Below are 19279 nucleotides of genomic sequence, written 5' to 3' on the forward strand. Positions count from 1 at the left end.
CGACACGACACCCTCCCCTGACCACTAACCCTACTAACGTTTTAACCCAAACTTAACTATGCCCCTCCTCATACTTGTAGTAAAGTGGGTGTGTCGTTTAGATACTTGCACGTTCGTGCTGCGGCTGCAGTTGAATATACTTGGAAAAATTTAGCGTCCTGCGTTGCAGCGATCTGCTGACGTCAAAATGTATTAGAAACATTAGAAAACACGTTACTGCCACCGTGCTGCCACCGTCTGTGCTGCAGTACTAACGGTGCGACGCCTGAGGAATATCAACCAATAATTAGCTGAAGCACGTGAAAGATCTATTATTTAAATGAATTATAAGAGCCATTAAGGAAACAACGCAGACCTCAAATGTTATTAGTTCATAGTCTTCTCAGGATAGTAATTCATTATTTTGACTAAATAATATGTTGTCAGATGTATTTTTGCATTTGTCCAAATAAATGAGATTTGTCATTTACGCTGGTCTGATCTTGAAAATAATGATACAATACATATTTATATTATTTATATTATAACTATATTATATTTAAAATATGTATGGCGCATTCTCTGAAGTCATGTTGTTAAATTAATTTGATTTTCTTTTTCTTTTTTTTTTTTACCCTGGTTGCTGTTTTTACGATAGTGTGTCAGTGAGGCTTATATTTGTAGTAAACCCTCACCGGAAGTCAGCTGTCATTGTGGCTATGGTGGTCATTTAAAGATGGCGGAGTGCTTGGCTGCACGTTTGGCAGCTCAGGAGGAGCAAATCCGGCTTCTCGCCGGGGAAATCTCCTCTCTTCGGGATGGACTAAGCCGAGGTGGTCTGAACGCCACCGGAGCTGCTGTGATCACCCCGGAGCTGGAGACCCTGAGGACGGAGAATGAGAAGCTGAAGTACCGGCTGCTGCACCTCCGTCGGGGTCTGCAGGCAGAGCTGCAGCTGGAGGAGGTGGCGCAGGGCGAGAGACAGCACTCAGCCAAGTGTGGCAGGGGTCCGGAGAGAAACACCAGTAAAGAGCAGCAGATACACAACCGAGTGGATAAAAAGGTAGTGGTGAACACTGGGCCAGGAGACGTGAACCAGTCTGAATGGATACATTTGTAACATGATGCGGGAGTGAGGCGTAGCTGTGCAGTGGGCCAAATGACAAACTAATGTCCCCCATTTCCAGAAATAGCCGAGCGTGTTCACCGACATTAATAACAGGCTGATATTGTGACTAAGAGGAGATTATTGTCAGTGTAAAGACAAAGCCCTCTCTGCTTGATACAGGTTGCAGCCCCAGTGACCAAACCAGGTGACAGGAACAAGGAGAAGAAGCAGGATAAGGGACAAGGAGCTGGAGGTGTGAAAGAGGTGGTTATTAAAAGAAGCACAAGACACTGAATTAACCTGTTCCACTGTTCACACTTTCTCCCAACAGGAACTTCACCTTCACATTTCAGTTTCTCACAAATAATGCTTAATAATCTCTCTCTAATTGTTGTCTCTCACAGAAATTGGAAATAGAAATGTTCACATTGAGGCATTGGAACTGGTGATGCTTGAATTTTAACAAATGAATGGGCATTATTTTGGACATTTCTTGACTTTGATTGCTTGTTTTCCTGTGTAGCTGAAGCCTTGGCCTGGATACATTGCAGAGCGCCTCAGCCTCTATGAAGAGCTGAAGACGGAGAGTGATGCCCTCCTGGCCCAGAGAGCTGCAAACAGCAAGCCCATTACGGTGGAGCTGCCCGACGGACATAAGGTGACGGGCAAGGCTTGGGTCACCACCCCATACCAACTGGCCTGCGACATCAGGTTAGTCACCTGCACGGGAAATGATGTTAACGTGGTGTGAGTTATGCAGATAAATCTAAAACACTTACACAGGTTTTGGAGTACTAGGCAGTTCCCTAATATTGTTCCTAATGTTTACTTTTCATTATCATGAATAACACACTATCACACTATCCATCTTGTGCTTCATCTTTCAGCCAGGGCCTGGCTGACAATGCAGTGATATCTCGGGTCAACGGGGAGCTCTGGGACTTGGACAGACCTCTCGAGCAGGACTGCTCTCTTGAGATCTTGCGCTTTGACAATGAGGACGCTCAGGCTGTGAGTACATTGTGTTGTACTGCAATATTTGTGCTCTGCAAATTGTCTTTTGCTTTTGTAAAACCTTTTATTTACTATTATTATTCATAGAATGGTCCCCCTTTTTGAACATCTTCATTATCAAGCAGTCCTACCTTTTGGTCTGCCAGATCACATTTCAGGCATTAACTCCACACTATAATTGTGTAAAGAATCAATAATAAAAATGTTGAAGCCACAGCATCCCAACAACAAACGTCCTTTAAGTAAAGCTATTCTTTTATCTGTATGTTTTTTAAAGAGGTAATGCATCGTCATCTTATATCATCCTAGGTGTACTGGCACTCCAGTGCTCACATCTTGGGGGAGGCAATGGAGCACTTTTATGGAGGTTGTTTATGTTATGGACCCCCCATAGAGAATGGCTTCTACTACGACATGTTCCTGGATGGACAAAAGTGAGCAGCCAACATCTTCTCGGTCTACCTCAGCTTTCCAACTCTACATGGATTTTTCTGGGATGGGTTATAATTATCAGAAATGGATATCAGTCATGTATTTCACTACCTTTTGGATCAGTTATTAATGGCTTTGCTATGTTGGACCAAAAAGTGTTAAAGTGTTAAAAATAGAACAGTCTTCTCCTTTTAAAACATACTTTGTTGAAACACAGGATCATCATGTCCAAACAGAACATGATTAAGTCATTACAGAAACTTAATAACACTTGCCAGAGCAGCACTGACCATGATCATTTTTAACGACCTGCTGTTTTCCAGGGGAGTGTCCAGCACTGAGTTTGGGGACTTGGAGACTTTGTGTAAGGGTGTGGTGAAGGAAAAACAGCCTTTTGAGAGGCTGGAGGTCAGCAAGGAGACACTGCTGAAGATGTTTAAGGTAAAAGAAAGACGACTCTGTCCACTGTCAGCTTGGGATCCTTTGCTTGTCTCAAAAAACGAACCATGGCTTATTAGTTGTCCTTTTTTTTTTTATGTTGGAAACGTGTACATTAAGGGCTATAGTGTCCCACTACAGTTAGCATGGTTTTCATGCATGTAACCACACAAAGTGAAATCTTTGAATCAAGACAAAAACTCTGAGCTACAGGGAATAACTAACCCAAGGTATTTGTGCCTTCCAGTACAACAAATTCAAGTGCCGCATTCTGAATGAAAAAGTCACCACCCCCACTACAACAGTCTACAGGTTAGTTGGTTATATTGATGTAATTATGTTTAATGACAAGAAATATCAAATGCATCTTTTGATTTTAAAACACTATGTGTTCTTTTTTTTATCTTTGTAAACCTAACTGTTGTGTAACATATGAATCTTGGTTAGATGCGGGCCCTTGATTGACCTGTGCAGGGGTCCCCATGTAAGACATACAGGCAAGATCAAGGCCATGAAGATCTATAAGGTATGTGGAAGAGACATGCAGGGTCCAAGGTTAATCTTTTTTTAATGTCTGAAGTCCACAAGCCCCAAACTAATTTATGCTGTCCTCAAATAATGTGTTTTTTTTCCTCAGATATTGTCATTTTGTCAACTTCTTAACAAGGAATTTTAGCATTTTAACCAGTTATCTCCCAAAGTTGTTTTCCTTACTTGCAGCTCTCGGTTTGATTTATGATTGTGTAAAATGACTTAATAGTCTATATACTTATACTATATACTCTTCTACCTCTGTAATCAGAACTCTTCCACCTACTGGGAGGGGCGCTCTGACATGGAGACACTTCAGAGGATCTATGGGATTTCTTTCCCGGACTCAAAGATGCTGAAGGAGTGGGAACGTTTTCAGGAGGAGGCCAAGAATAGAGACCATCGCAAGATTGGCAAAGTGAGTCAGCGTAGGCAGTCATGTTTGAGCCCACCCAGCTAGCTTTAAAACTGGAAAGAGAAGCCCGGTGCAAAGTGAATTTTGATTCCTAATTAATTGTATAATATGATGGCTGACTCATCTCCTTTGAGGTTCTTTTAGGAGTTTTTCCTCGTGATAGTCTAGGTTTGTGGTTTTTTACATGTGGTGAACCCTGAAACCAAACTGGATTATGAGCACAGACTCCAGGCAAATGTGAACTGCAAAATTTTAATACAGCAGGCAGTTTTCTATTATCAAACATGCTTTCAACCATAAAAAAGTATAAACATTCTGTATTGAACCTACCTTCATATCCTTGATTATCATGTTAAACTCAGTCACGTTCACCAGCTGCAGATCATTTTACACTTTCACCCAGTGAGTAATTTTTGTTGCAGCTTTGGACATGAAAACCATTTTTTCAACTCAGTCATCTGTTGTTGCTGTATACCAGCTGAGGGCACTGTGCTTCTTCTTACTGGCACATTTGGGACAACTGTGAGTCATCTGAGCACCCCAGCTGGTTTCCCAGCATGGGAGATCCAGACGGCAGCACCTCAATCCGCACTGATTACAACGCGGTTCTATGTTACATGCAAGTGTCAAGATATCGCTGTCTTCAACAGCAATATCAGAGTGAGGTGACAAAAGTGGCATGCTGTTTTAAAGATGGTGCTCTGTGGTGTGATCCTAAGCCGACCCCTCTCATTTGCACAGTGCATCATGAAAGCACATTTTCAAAAGCTCTAGATGCAGTCCAGTGACATGTGGATATAGAAGACCTCTAATCCCGTACTTTAATTTATTAGCATTTAAAATTAGTCAGTGAATAAGGCATTAGGAAGATGTTTCAGCTACAAAGCCTCATTCTCAAATCAGGAGAGCAATTGACAAAGCTTTATTGTCATTATAGTATTTGTATCATCATGTATCACCTCATCTTCACTGCCTGTTTGTCTCTATTGTGCAGGTGCAACTGTTTTTCTTCAATTACAATCTAGCGCAGAAAGATAGGAGTGAATGAATGTTCTTAAATTAAAACTACCGTTAAAGGCTGCTACAGAAATCATAGATTACTGGACCTGTATTTTAGGTTTTTTGGGGAAAATGAATAAGATCTGTTTTCACATTCTTTTGAGGAAACACGCTGTTCTGCGTTCCAGTGTGTGTTAATTGGATAACTCCCTGCTGTGTATGGAGGAGTTTTGTGCTGGTTGTATCTGCAGATAAAGGATATATCAAGTCATTAAAAAGTTGTTGCTCTGCTTCACAGGACCAGGAGCTGTTCTTCTTCCATGATCTGAGCCCTGGCAGTTGTTTCTTCATGCCACGGGGAGCCTACATCTACAACACCCTCACTGAGTTCATCAGGGTAGGAGTTGTTTCAGTGCACTTGCCAAGTGCATTCAAGAAGGAAAAATAAATTCATTTGTGGTCGACACAAATGGATGCAGAAACACAAATGCTTAAAACCGCTTTCAACCTGTGTCCATGCGTCCATTTTAGGCTATATTTTACATTTCCAGTGTACTTGTCGTGATTGCTGGCTCATTGACATGCAGATCACCAACTGTTAACTTTTGCAGAACATGCAATCACCAAGGAGCTCAAAGATAAGCTGTGAGTATAACAGTGACCTGAATAGTTTAGTTCTGCTCTCTCAGTTTAAATACTGCCTGGAGCCTCAGAACGGGGTGGACCAGCCTTGTCTGCTCTACATAGTCTGAATTATGTCCTGAACTTTTCAAAGTTTTTTTCCAGTCACCTTAGACATACCTCTATTGCACAAACTGAACATTAAAAAGTCAGAAGTGTCAGAACCAAAAGTGTCAAGATTTGCAGATTGTAGTCCCAATGAGCTTGTCGTTTGACGTGTCATTTGTCCAATTGGCCTCATGGAGTGATCATTTGAAAGCGTTCTGTTGGTTTAAAGATGAACTCCATGTGTTTGGGAAGTCACCATATTTCTACATTTAGTAATTAGGTTGCGTCATTTCTAGAGAAATTCTCAGTTAACAGCAGACTGCAGTACTGTCCTGAGTTAAGCAAACTTTAGTTTTCAGAGTAACTTGAACGCCTTTGCCAAGTTCAATGACTGTACAGGAACTTGTCCCTGAGATGTATTTGCATGTTAACAACTTGAGGAGTTTCACAGCACCCACTAACACACTGGACCAAGCCAAGAAGGCCTGACATACATTGCACAGCAACGGTGCAAGATCATTATCACATCACTTCAGTCTGTTATGACTGTTGCTTTAAAAAGGAAAAAAAAGATATTTGCAGTAAATTGAGTCAGTTGTCACTCAGAACATGACATTCAGGTTTTGTAGCCCACTCTTCTGCTAAACTGTATTTAGTCAGGAAAAGCTGAGCATGCATTATCTGTTTTGGCACCGTCCTGTTTCATATTCACAGTTGAAATCAGTCCAGTTACACCAGTCTCCTACTGTTTGCTGCTGAAAATCTCACCTGGACATTCAGAAGTCCTGATTTAGCTCAGCTCCATAAAGTACCTGTGCAGTCCAGCTGCTGTGTTTAGTTTGTTGATATGGTTCTGTTGTTGTTCTAGGATGAGTATTGGAGAAGAGGCTTCCAGGAAGTAGCCTCCCCCAACATCTATAACAGCAAACTGTGGGAGACATCTGGCCATTGGCAACACTACAGCGAAAACATGTTCTCCTTCCCTGTGGAGGATGACATCTTTGCACTGAAGCCCATGAACTGTCCCGGACACTGGTAAATTTAGAGCGCTCAGAGTGGAAAGATTGGAATTGTTTCCCAAATACTGTAAATCAAAATGTCTTTTATGCCGCGTTACTATCATATGATTTCTTGCCCTCTGGTTGTCCTCTAGTTTGATGTTCAGCCACAGGCCTCGCTCATGGAGGGAGCTTCCTCTGAGGCTGGCGGATTTCGGGGTCCTCCACAGGAACGAGCTGTCAGGAACACTTACTGGGCTCACCAGAGTGCGGCGTTTCCAACAGGACGACGCTCATATTTTCTGCACGATGGATCAGGTGACTGTATCAGTAATTTTCTGCAAGTTTGACAATAAAATGGAGAGTATTTTGTTTGACAAACAACTAATGCATGTATTTATTATGAGTCATTTTCCTGAATGCTGAACCATCTTTTTTTTTCCCTCCTACAGATCGAGTCAGAGATGAAGGGCTGTCTTGACTTCCTCCGCTGTGTTTACGATGTGTTCGGCTTCTCCTTCCAGCTTCACCTCTCCACTCGTCCAGAGAAGTACCTGGGTGACATCGCTGTGTGGAACCAAGCTGAGAAGGTAAACTGTATCAGGCATCATAGTTACAACATAAGGTAGAAAATCAGCCCCAGCTGTCACTCAAATTTAGGTACATTTTCAGCATAACATCTGTCTTCCACCTATGAATCACTGTTTTGGTGGCAAAATGCACTGTCTTTGCTACACCTTACTTTTTAGCAAATAAACGCTGACACTGACTTGGCACTGTGAATGAAAACACTGGCTGCCTGCTGTGTGATCATAGTATCAGAGCTGTGAGTCATTGTGAAATTCCTTGAATCTGTAGGCGTGTTGTCAGAAAAAGACATCTCTCATTGGCTTGTCTTGATATCTATTATTTTCTCCCATTGTAAATTGCATATGTAGAAGTCCTTTAGGCAGTGCAAAGACCGGACTGTGTGTCCTTTACTTGATTGCGTACTTCAGTATGACTTCACGTCTCCAGAAAATCCCACTTTTGATGCTTTTTGATGTATAGATTTACTTTATATTTTAACCTATGCCTCATGTTTGGCAGCAATTGGAGAACAGCCTGAATGAGTTTGGGGAGCCATGGAAACTCAACCCTGGAGACGGTGCTTTTTATGGACCCAAGGTCAGTACATTTCTGATAGTTCCTGCCAAACGCGAAATCAATTAAATTCTCTGTGGTCTGGAAAGTACTCCAACGCTTTCTGTGCTGTTGCAGATTGACATCAAGATCAAAGATGCAATTGGACGTTACCACCAGTGTGCAACCATTCAGCTGGACTTCCAGCTGCCCATCCGCTTCAACCTGACCTTTGTGGGGTGAGTCACCTAATCAAAACATTGACACACTGCTGAGCCTGTGTGCTTTATTGCACCAAAGATTATTTGTTAATCCTCTCCTGAATAAAACGTCTCAGCTTGTGCACTGTGTTCCACAGAGGCTTGTTTTAAAAGAGGTGAAGAGTTCTATGCAAATTTGAACTCAGTGAGCAGGTGAGGGGTTGATTTATTATCTCACCAGGAACTTCAATCTGTAAACCAGCATGGTAAAACAATGCACAGCCTATATAGCAATAGACAGCAGGAAGTACATGAGTTACTGGAATTCACAGTTTGTGCATTAGTCCAATCAGACCAGTATTACATATGGAAAGGGAAGGGGATGGATGTGTAGAGTCTACCTGTACAGCCAATAGGTAGATGCAATGATTGTGACGTTAATGGTGAAACTTTGTAGCATTTTACAGGAAACCCTAATATTCTTTATCACATGATGTCTTACAGGAAGGACGGGGATGACAAAGCCCGGCCAGTAATCATCCATCGTGCCATCTTGGGCTCAGTTGAGAGGATGATTGCCATTCTCACAGAGAACTATGCAGGAAAATGGTGAGGTGTTTTCTGGTTGCTGTTGCATTTTAGAGAGTCATTTATTTAGAAAATGGTGCTTGTCACAAATGTTAAATAAAATGCCAAAAAAATCCCACTGTAATATTAGCAAAATTTTAACCATGATGTCTCTCTGGAACAATTTAAATATTCACCCACCATAAAGATTTCAAGCATTAGTTCCTTTTTGTCAGTAAGAAACATAGGTGGTAATGTTCTGATCTTTACACCAGTATATCATTGTGAAGGTAGTTTTAATGTAGCCTGTCTGTTCTTCCACCAGGCCTCTGTGGCTCTCTCCACGTCAGGTGATGTTAGTGCCTGTCAATCCCTCCTGTGAGGAATATGCCAAGAGGGTAAATCTTCAACTTCCCTAACTCAACCACATTGAAGTACAATCATATGAATGTAGACAGTAAATTGTGGCATTCAGAATCTTGGGATGCTTTTGAACCATATATTAATGAACAGTACTTCTGCCCCACAGGTTTGTAAGCAATTTACTGAAGCTGGTATCATGGCGGATGCTGACCTGGACTCTAGCTGTCTTTTGAACAAAAAAATCCGCAATGCTCAGCTGGCCCAATATAACTTCATTCTCGGTAAGGACATGTACTGTCCTGCAAGTATATAAGCACTGACTGACCTCTAATTTAAGAGCTTTTTCTGTTCATTTCTGCTCCTGACAAAGTTTCCTGCAGTCTGTTCAAAAGTACATTTCATTTGTTTCTGCCACAATATTGAAGGTCTGTTTTATAGAGAATATCATTGGTTTTTCCTTTTGTAATCGCTGATTGAGCAAACCACTCATCTTAAGTGTTCTAGTTTTGATGACCATGAGGGTTAGGGTTACATAATGTTTTTTATCATTCCTTTCAATGTGAAGATTGGTTTCCATTCATTTTTACTGTAGTATGAAACATCATGTCATATTTGCTTTTGGTTTTGTCAGAAATACTGCTAATGCAAATGATACTGTATATGATCTTTAGTAAATGGAAAGAACTGCTTTGGTCCTTTTTTAAACTGCAGTGTTGTCAGTAGACTCACTATCAGAGGCTTGGTGAGTCAAAATAAACATTCCTAATTGGTTGAATGTAAAGCAAATGGACCTCCAAGTTGGCTAACCACCCACTGTTGTTGAACTCAGTGGCACAAAGCAGGGAATGTGTTAGGGTAGCTGTGCGTATGTGTGGTATGACTTTGCCCATGTCAAGCTGTTGTGTCTCCTCGTATCTTGGCAGTGGTCGGAGAGAAGGAGAAGATGACTAACAGCGTCAATGTGCGCACAAGGGACAACAAAGTCCACGGAGAACTGTCGGTGGCTGAGGTGCTGGCCCGCCTGACCCTGCTCAAACAGTCCCGCTGTCAGAACGCAGAGGAGGAGTTCTGATAGAGACAAAGAACAAACCGGACATTTGAATACCTCAGTCTTCTCTTAGAACTACAGTCAGATGAGCAGGAAAGGGAGAAATTACATGTCACATAAAAGTGGTACAGGGAAAGTGTAATACACAGGACAGAAGTCAGAAAGTGAAACTGCTGAACTGATGGATAGACCTGTAAGTAAATGAACGGGGCTGCAACTTGCCCACAAGGTTACATGTGCAGGATGACTGTGGTGTTTTCAGTATGTATGTGGTCTTGGTAATTTAAGAAAACAATGCATCGTCACAATGAAGGCTGTGTGAATTTAGCACTGAGTTGTTTCACAAAGATCTGTCTCTGTGGGGAACTGTGTATGACCAGAAATAAAGTAAAACTGCTGAATGTGAGTGTTTTGTTTTTTGCACTTACACAACAGAAGAGGCTGATGTTTTTGCAAGAATTAGATTTCATGATAAACAGCAGTAGGTTTATTTTGTTGTGACATGCAGCCTTCCAGGAATTTTTCATGTTTTACTTATTCCAAAGTAATATCATGATAGTGAGCGAATGCTTTTGGCCAGCAGTTTTCAGTGTAGTGCCTAGGTTAATAGTTGACTGCTGTCGCCTAAATTAATAGAGGACTCATAACCTCTTCAAAAATCCAAACTAAAATGACATTTTGAGGCGTAGTTAAAATAAAACATAAAATGTAAACATGCAGTGGGCGTGGCAAGATGAGGACCAGGAAGTTCTGTTGCTTGTAATGCTGCGTTCAAATACTATAGGAAAGATGCGTGGCGCACATAAAACTCGTTTTAGAAACTAACTTTACCTCATTGATTTTGATGCCGCCACAAATACAGTTGTTACAGATATTGAAATTGGAACATTTGTATTAATAATGGTCATTATAATACAATCATCACTCTCAAGAATATTGTAGTGTGCTTAGACCTAATCCAAGACGTGTGTGAATGGTTGAATGTAACAATCGCATTATGATCTATTTGTGTCAGCTGAGTTCCTCCTGTGTGGCATCTTCACGGCATTAATAAGAGAAACTGATTCGTAAAACTCCTCTTGCGTCAGACTACTGAAGGATCGCTGACGCTTTTTTCTCCTACGGGACGTGAAGACAGGGTCGTCTCACTCTGCGGCAACAATGGCTACTATCTGTCAGATATGGAGACCGGACCGAGGACGGTGCTTCAAAACCTACGGAATTGTTCTCGTGTTGTTTATGGACCTGGTCTTACAGTGTGTCAACGGTATGTTACAGACTTACGCCACCATTGTTGTGTGTATGGCCAGCTTACATATGTGTAAATTGACGTTATCGTACCAACGTTAGCCTTCCTCTCCCTGAGTTAGCATCATCTGGCTAGCTAGCAAGCTCACATCTAGCAATGAAAACATGTGAAGCATTGAGTTGCACTGATTGAACAGATGTTTGGCAAATACAACAGACATCCGTGAGCATTTGAATAGTATTTTACTGACTGTGTTAATATTCTACAAGCCCTGGATAACAGCTACAATGAGTTAGTTAACGTTACAGGTAAGCTAACGTCTTTGGCTGGGGAGGGCGTCACGTCGAAATTAGTCATATTTTTGGTGTAAGTTAACTGTTAAATAATTTTTAAAAAGTGACAAGACACAACATTTTAGAGACACCGATATTTTCTCATTATGTTTAACTCTCCAAGCAGAGAGTAACACCTTGTTGCCAACTAACACCTCTTTGTACTATAGGTTAAAGTTATTGTAAAGCAGAAATGTTAGCGGTTAGGAAAATAAGCATGTCTATGTTACTATCTTAAAGCGCCTGAACTACATCTTAATAAAAGACTTAACATACGTTTGGCTTGTCATTCTCTTGTAACAATGACTGCAACAAATGCTAACGGTGCCCAATTCTGCAATCATTACAATATGTTTTGTATATAGTAGGTTTGTTTACTACAGTCATAGCAGATTTGGACTCATGTCTTATATCCTCTTTTTGCTTTTTAGGATACATGAGCTCTCATATTGGCCAGGAGCTCCCCTACGCTAGAGATGCCCAGCGTGGCTCTGTCATCACCAGCCCAGAGGTCCCTGCTCCAGCCTCAGGTAAACACTCAACCAGAATGTGTTTTAGGATGACATATGTGGGGGACTGCGGATGTAAATTAGCTTTGAGCTAACTCCGGTGCAGTGCATCTTTTATGTTAAAAACTGTACACTGTCCCAATAAATAAATTCAATCAATAAACATTTAAGGGACCCACTCTTACATTTTTTGCAGAAAAAACTTATAGAGAAATAAGGCACTGTTTTAAGTATTTACTACCCTTAAGTCTGAGGTTAATGACATGCAGTTATTTCACAGAATACATTTGCTGAAATCATATCTACTGTCTTATGAGCCTCACAGCACTCTCCTACTCAAGAATAGTGTTATCAGAAAGGAATTCATCACCTTGGAACTATAAACTGCAAATCTGTCTATATCCATAATATATAATACACAGGTACACTGGGTATTTGTAATGTAACATTTTTATTTCTAAAACTTTCAACATAGAAACAAGAATAGAGAAACAACGGCTAGTCTTGAAAGGATTGTTCAACATTCAAATGCTTTTTCTATGTTTTATTTTAAGTTTTCAAATGAAAGGTTATATTTTAAATTTTCTCCCTCTGTCATATCAAAGAGAACATTGCTCTCGTGTTTTCTAGCCTTCCTCATGGCACATTTCTTTTGCTGGCCAGTAGGCAGCCTGAATGGAGCAATCAGGAGTAAATGGCCTCTCTTCAAGGACTCTTTGATGGCCTTTTTGTTGAGGAAAGAGTGTTAGTCATTCACTTCCCATTTTTTTCCCAATTTGGAAAGAGATTCAAAGGGTTTCAGTCACAACCCTGCTTCTCCCAACACATACGCTGTTGCAACACCCATTAATGACCCCATAAATAAATTCAAATATCAAACTCGCACAAAATCTTGCTTACATCGCATAGATTATTCTAGTTAGAAATTGAACTCCTTATGTTTGCTATTTTTCAGCCTCTCCTGCAGATAAAAAGAGCAACACTTCAACCTGTCCTAGTGGGGGATTGTGCAGTCGCTTGCCAGCTGAATGCATTAACTGCAGTTACCACCACAACTGCACATACGGGAAACCAGCTTCCTTCACCTGTAGACCCAACAAAGGAGTTCACTGTATAGTGAGTAGCAGTTTATGTTGTGATAACTGGCACATATGGTCTTATTGTTCTTGTAGCATTTATGTCAGCTGTGACACTAGAAGTTGTCTGTATCTTTCTTGATTAAAGTCACCAAGACAAATTGTTTTGCATAGTGGTAGAATCAGAGATTGTAATAAAAAGCTCTTGTGCTTTAATTTAGAAACTGTTTTGTAGTGATGACGTGATGTGTTTTTGTGTTATTGCAGGGAGAGTCAGGACAGCAACAAACCAACTTCTCTCTCTCCATCGTGTGTCAGTTCTGCTGGCAGCTGGATCCTTCCCAGTACAAATGCAAAGACTCTACTAACTGTATGACAGTGTCCTGCCCACGCAAGCGATACAACACCACCTGTGACGTGTTAGGTCATGTACATTGTATAGGTATGAAAAAGGATCTGCTTTAAAGCTTGCTTGGTGTCTTTAGAGTAGAGATGACTCTTAAGATAGTCATCAGTGGAGTAAGTGTGTGTGTGTAGTGCCTGAGGGAAGTGTGGGTTTTTACTGATTTTCTTGTTCAGCCTATGTTTACAAATGGAACTTAGCCATTTGTGGTTTCTCTAAAGATTCCAATGCAGGGTTTCACATTCTTTCAGTGATAAATAATGTGATAATTTCCTGTTCGTCAAAGGGAAATGCAGAACATGTATGGGGAAGAAAATGGTAGAAAATCAGTTGGGGTTTTTTTTCTGATGCACATTTACAGTAACTGTGTATGTAGTTGTTAGACCACTGACATTTTTAATGTTGTAGTATCTGAATATCTTACATTTAAGTGATTATGGCCCATGTGGTTTTTAGTCCTCGGCCTCAGGACTTAGAGGACTTTTAGTTTTCTGTTGTACCAATAAAATAAAGAAGTATAATTTAAAATTAATATAACTATATAACATTTATCACACTTAACATCTTAACTGTCAATATGAGAACAGTATATTCAACTGTGTTTTCATAATGGGTTTAGCAATATCTGACCAATCCTCATATCAACCAATCATAACGTAGTAAATAAGGTCATTCATGACAAAGAAGGCCAGTCACACACTTTGTGCTTATTAAGAGTTCTTCTCACTTTTTTCTTTTTTAAATAAAAGTTGCTCTTGACAGCTCAGTGAATATGTCTTAGGAATGTGTATCATTTGTAAAAGACCTGGTTTGAAAATGTTTAGTGCATATGATCCATGATCTCCTCAGATAGATCATCACACAGTCAAGAGCCAGACTGAAAATCAAAAACACAATATTTTACAAAATTAAACACATTTTGTTGATATGTCGTCAATTGTTATTTTCTAGAAATGTTTGTATATTGCACATGTGTCAAGGGAAATGTGCTTTCAGTTATGTTAATTTGTTTTCCTGAAATTTAATGTGGTTTTAGTTTTGTTCGTTTGTTTGGGAAATGTCCGCTAAAGGTCTTTTTCCTTTTGCAGGTAACAGACGTTTTAATAAACGTTTATTTTGCAACTGGACTGGAGGATACAAATGGTCAACAGCACTAGCACTCAGGTAAGCCTGCGAGTTATGGCCGGCTTTGATGCTGTAAACAGTCTTAAAAAGTCCTTGTTGAATCAGAATGTGTGCTCTAAAAGCATCTCTGATTTTCTCTCTTTTTTTCTCTCACCGCTTTCTGTAGCATTACACTTGGTGGTTTTGGAGCAGATCGATTTTATCTGGGCCAGTGGAGAGAGGGTCTGGGCAAGCTGTTCAGTTTTGGAGGCCTGGGCATTTGGACTTTGATAGATGTTCTTCTGATAGGGGTTGGTTATGTGGGACCTGCTGACGGTTCGCTCTACATTTGAAACAAAGCTCTGGAGACATGGCTGGATGGTTTGCACCCTGTTCTGCTTCACTCTCAAAGAATGAAGATCTGAGATGCCGTGTTCTTAGCACGTTTGCCCATCTAAGCCTGTTGTGCAACACATCCCCATCCCATCTGCTAGAAAGGAAGTTTTTTCTTCATCACACCAAGGATGACTCTACCCACACAACCACCAGATCAATCCCAATCATTCTGCGTCCGTCTCCTGTTGAGATTCTGCAGATGGAGCTGTGCAGGGGGATGAGGAGCCAGTAATTATGTCTATCGGGTCAGTTTGACTTAACTGATGGTTAGGCTCTGTCATGCTGATATATAGATATGTTTGGTTTCCTGTGGAGCTGTGCTTTCACAGACATCCTGTCACCTTGGAGCCATGTGTTGCTCTTCCCTTATGGCAAGGTAAATGCATCAGTGGGGGTCAAATGGTAACCATGGCTACAGAGCTTTTATGGTAACAGTAGACAAACCGAAAGGTAATATTTATATGTTGAAAGAAAGCATGAATATGCAGAAGGAGAGTATATGTTCACGTGTTTTAACAGGCAGCAGATAGTTGTATCTGTAGATGAATACAACAGTTACTTTGCATGTACTTTTTTTTTCTTACATTGAGTCAGCAATGCAGGCCACAACTGTAAGAACATTGCCCCAAGGGCAATATATAATAATACCCTGGCCTTTCAAAAGCTCATATCAAGTGTTGACAAGTTTGAGTTGATTGTTGAAGTTCATATGGTTTATGAATAATGCACAAGATGCACTATAGGTTCAGACAGCAACTGAAACCGGTAAAAAACCAGAAGGGAGCAGAAGTGCAAGAACTATAATTGCTGTCATCACTTACTGCAACCTTTAGATTACAATCTCTAACAATATGTGTTTGTACATATTTTGACACAGTCAGTTTTGGTTTCCCATGTTTGAGATATCCGGTGCATTCAAATGGTATTTTTCCCCAAACACATATCATTCTTCACATTGCAACAAAATACTATCTGTGTACTAACACTGTAGGATCTTTTCTTGATACTGTGTGGCATAAATTGGTTCACCTCTCAGTTCATGTAAATTCTGTTTTTGATGCCAAGTCATTTTTTTTCTGTTGCAACACTGTAAATTACATTTTTTTTTTAAGTTATGTAAATAAAATTGTGAAATATTACATGTTTATCTAATTGTGTTTCTAGTACTAACAAACTGTCAGTCAATATATGATAACTATGGCTAATGTTTTCATTTACTGTGGTGGATCACACTGCAACGTGGTCAGGTTTTATAGTAAAACAGTGAAGTTTGATGGCAAAAGAAAAGCTGAACAAGCTATTGACTGTAGAGTATAAACACAAATATACTTAAAGATCCCTTTCTAGTTTAATTTTCATTAAGCAAGCAGCCTGCATCATTAGTTGACTGTTTGAACAATATTCCTGGATAAAATCGCTCTTGATTTTCTTTCTGATGTTCTATCGATTCCTTAAAGAGAGACACATTTGTCTTTTTTTCCATCACCTGCAAGGTAAGAGGTCCACGTCATTTGAGGATATTGAACTTGAGCAGGACAGATGCTTTGATTGAAGGGGCCATGAGCATGTTCTGATTGAATGCTGTTCTCCCTGCAGACTCTGATAGGAATTCAGAGCTCTATTATTAGCGGAGGTCATTTTCACAGATGTCTGTGCTTTTTCTCACATTAAACACAGTGAGTGGTGCCAGAAGCCTATGTAACCTACAGGCGTGTGACAGAAGGAGAGCCAGCAGTGGTGAAACCTGTTCAGCAGAGAGTGGCAGGGTTACACAGTGCAGTCATTTAAGTAAATCAGTTATGCTTAAGTTTTTACAACAGCACTATTTAATTCCACAATAGATGTCGATGTCTCTGTGCTTATGTTACATAATGAGAGTGCAAAAAAAAAAAAAAAAAAAGCACGAAGCAAAAAAATAATTTCCTTTCTAGTACGTTCGTGGGTTTTGTGTCGACTTTTCCAATTGGCTGCTTTGTTCAGACTGTTGTAAATTTACTCCACCCTCATTCTAGTTCCTCAAATTTGACACCAGTGGCTCACAGCCTATACTCCCTCTCACTCCCTCCCACAGACTGATGCAAGTGTTAGTCATGTATCCTGAGTTGAGGAAGAGACTTGAAATGCTAACCTATATTTATAGGGACACAATTTCGTATTTTATGTTATGTTATGATGAAATATTGACGAAAGGCTTCATAATCCTGAATCCACAATATATTCCTGTTGCCCCCGATTGCCCCAGAGGGACTTCAGTTTGTCTGACTCAAAATATGTGGTCATGTGCAGGCATGTATGAGTTTACATGCATTTGTGACCTTATGTCAGCTGTCAATGTATATTACATGTAACGCATACTGAACAAGTGTATTTTTGTATTTCTGTGTTTATGTGTGTGTAAGTGTGCAGTATGATGAATAAGATGATGGTAGAACATAATGCTTAGTGCGCAATGACGTGACAAACTCTAATACTGGACACATACACAAAGCTGGAAGGTACTCTTCTTTAACAGATGTGATCTGATCACCACATCTTACTGATTATGTCTGGGAAACATCAAGTCTGAAATAAACAACTAAATGACTGCACTGAATAACTTTGTATTCACACATCAATGGATACTGCTCAATTACAAATAATGGCCAGAGTGGTATTTGGTTTTTGCTATTATTTCTCTTTATGAGCATGAAACCATTCTTAAAGATAATTATATAGAACTTCGTCTCATGAGAATAATAGTTTAATTTTATGGTACTTATCCCAAACAGTAATTATTCACATGGTTATAATGAACATCATCAGCAGTAGAGCCAAAATATTGTCTGTCAAAGACAGACAGTATCACGACTTCCTAATTTTGCATTGCTAATCATGGAAAGAGGAGAACAAAAGTTTATTCATCCCACTCTTATGCAATCCCACTTAGTACCATCACAGCTCTGAATTTTGAAGCATAGGTTCTGACCCTCTTTATACCTAGCAGATTGTGTCCTCACATTATGCTCACTCCTACAAGAGATAGCATCTCTAATAAAAAGTGGATAAACAGAATACTGTAACAGCATGAATCCAAAAGTCTAACAACTATAAACCCAATGTTTGCTCCTTTTCTCTCACAATTTTCTAAGGAGCATTTGAAACCATCTGAGGATGTGGCACAAATTACATAATTACAAATTAAATATTCACCTCCACCCTTGGACTTTTTCATTTCATATTGTAACACAACACTGAATCACAATGGTGTAATTAGCTTTTTTTGACACTAATCAACAGAGGACAATTTAACAGAGACATAAAAGCAAATTTCTACAGTGGCATCTAAATTAAGAACAAATATAAACCAAAATAAATGATTGCATGCACCGTTTGCTATGGCATACAAATCATCAGCAGTGCTTCCTTTTGTTTTGTTTTTTTGTTTTTTAAAAAAGCATGTGGTTAGCAGAATAGAGATCACCTGTGTGTATTTGGGGAGTGACAAGTGTTTTCAACATAGCTGTGTATCCAGCTGTGGGACCATTTCATGGCAAAAAAAAGAGGAACATTCCAGATGAATTTGATACAAAGCTAATAGTGGATAGGGAAGGGTACCAGAACACTTCCAATACTGAATAGCCTTCAAAAATAAATCCCCAATAAAAGTGTTTTTGTGAGAGCATTAGTGAAGAAGCCACCAAGAGGACAATATGAAGGAGCTGCAGGTTTCCACAGCTGAGACGGGACACACTGAAAACAACAGCTGCTGCTCCTCCAGCTGCACCTTTACGGCTGTCACTAGCTGACATCTAGGCTAGAAGACATGTAGCAGACTAACACAAAATGGAGGAAAGTTATGTGGTCTGGTGAGACATCAAACACACGAAATCCTGTGTGTGATGCAAGTCAAACACTGCACATCAGCAGACACACATCATCCCCAGCATGTAGCCTGATGATGATGGCAGCATCATGCTGTGGGGATGCTCCTGTGTAGCAGGCCCTGGAAGGCTTGTGAAAGAAGAGGTTAACATAAATGCAGCAAAACAGAGACAGGAAAACCTGCTTCAGTCTGCCAGAGAACTGCAGAGGATGATTTATTTTCCAGCAGGACAACAAACCCCAAACATAAATCCAAAGTTATGCAGGAATGTACTGTATTCAAAACAACAATGACACAGTCCACTGGCCAATTCTGAATCCAAACCACAATCATCATGAATTTGTGGTGAGACGTGAAAGAATTGCTGTTTTGTCACAGTCACCATGCAACTTGACAGGGATTTAG

At 40.1% G+C, this 19279-nt stretch overlaps 2 protein-coding genes across 2 annotated transcripts; both read left to right on the forward strand.

Annotated features, from left to right (window-relative positions):
* The first annotated feature begins 675 nt into the window (after positions 1-675).
* LOC121905953 (threonine--tRNA ligase 1, cytoplasmic-like) lies at positions 676-10344 on the forward strand. Its single transcript, XM_042424600.1, has 19 exons — positions 676-1042; positions 1268-1351; positions 1611-1798; positions 1975-2098; positions 2411-2535; positions 2857-2974; positions 3219-3283; positions 3419-3497; positions 3774-3920; positions 5215-5313; positions 6514-6680; positions 6799-6961; positions 7096-7233; positions 7733-7810; positions 7904-8004; positions 8470-8574; positions 8858-8930; positions 9062-9176; positions 9819-10344. Exons 1-19 carry the CDS (start codon positions 716-718, stop codon positions 9965-9967), a joined length of 2445 nt encoding a protein of 814 aa, XP_042280534.1. The 5' UTR covers positions 676-715; the 3' UTR covers positions 9968-10344.
* A 672-nt stretch (positions 10345-11016) lies between these two features.
* tm2d3 (TM2 domain containing 3) lies at positions 11017-15441 on the forward strand. The gene is made up of 6 exons (XM_042425687.1): positions 11017-11210; positions 11956-12054; positions 12989-13149; positions 13377-13551; positions 14601-14676; positions 14804-15441. Exons 1-6 carry the CDS (start codon positions 11105-11107, stop codon positions 14967-14969), a joined length of 783 nt encoding a protein of 260 aa, XP_042281621.1. The 5' UTR covers positions 11017-11104; the 3' UTR covers positions 14970-15441.
* The last annotated feature ends 3838 nt before the right edge of the window (positions 15442-19279 follow it).

This window comes from Thunnus maccoyii, chromosome 1 (assembly GCF_910596095.1).
Source record: "Thunnus maccoyii chromosome 1, fThuMac1.1, whole genome shotgun sequence".
NCBI classification, from domain to species: Eukaryota; Metazoa; Chordata; class Actinopteri; order Scombriformes; family Scombridae; genus Thunnus; species Thunnus maccoyii.

Bases quoted from the DNA above. Each gene is read 5' to 3' on its own strand.
- LOC121905953 (XM_042424600.1), top strand. From the start codon at position 716: ATGGCGGAGTGCTTGGCTGCACGTTTGGCAGCTCAGGAGGAGCAAATC. The intron at 1,043-1,267 runs GTAGTGGTGAAC...TGCTTGATACAG, and splicing joins ACAACCGAGTGGATAAAAAG to GTTGCAGCCCCAGTGACCAA. The intron at 2,975-3,218 runs GTAAAAGAAAGA...TGTGCCTTCCAG, and splicing joins CACTGCTGAAGATGTTTAAG to TACAACAAATTCAAGTGCCG.
- tm2d3 (XM_042425687.1), top strand. From the start codon at position 11,105: ATGGCTACTATCTGTCAGATATGGAGACCGGACCGAGGACGGTGCTTC. The intron at 11,211-11,955 runs GTATGTTACAGA...TTTGCTTTTTAG, and splicing joins GGTCTTACAGTGTGTCAACG to GATACATGAGCTCTCATATT. The intron at 13,150-13,376 runs GTGAGTAGCAGT...GTGTTATTGCAG, and splicing joins ACAAAGGAGTTCACTGTATA to GGAGAGTCAGGACAGCAACA.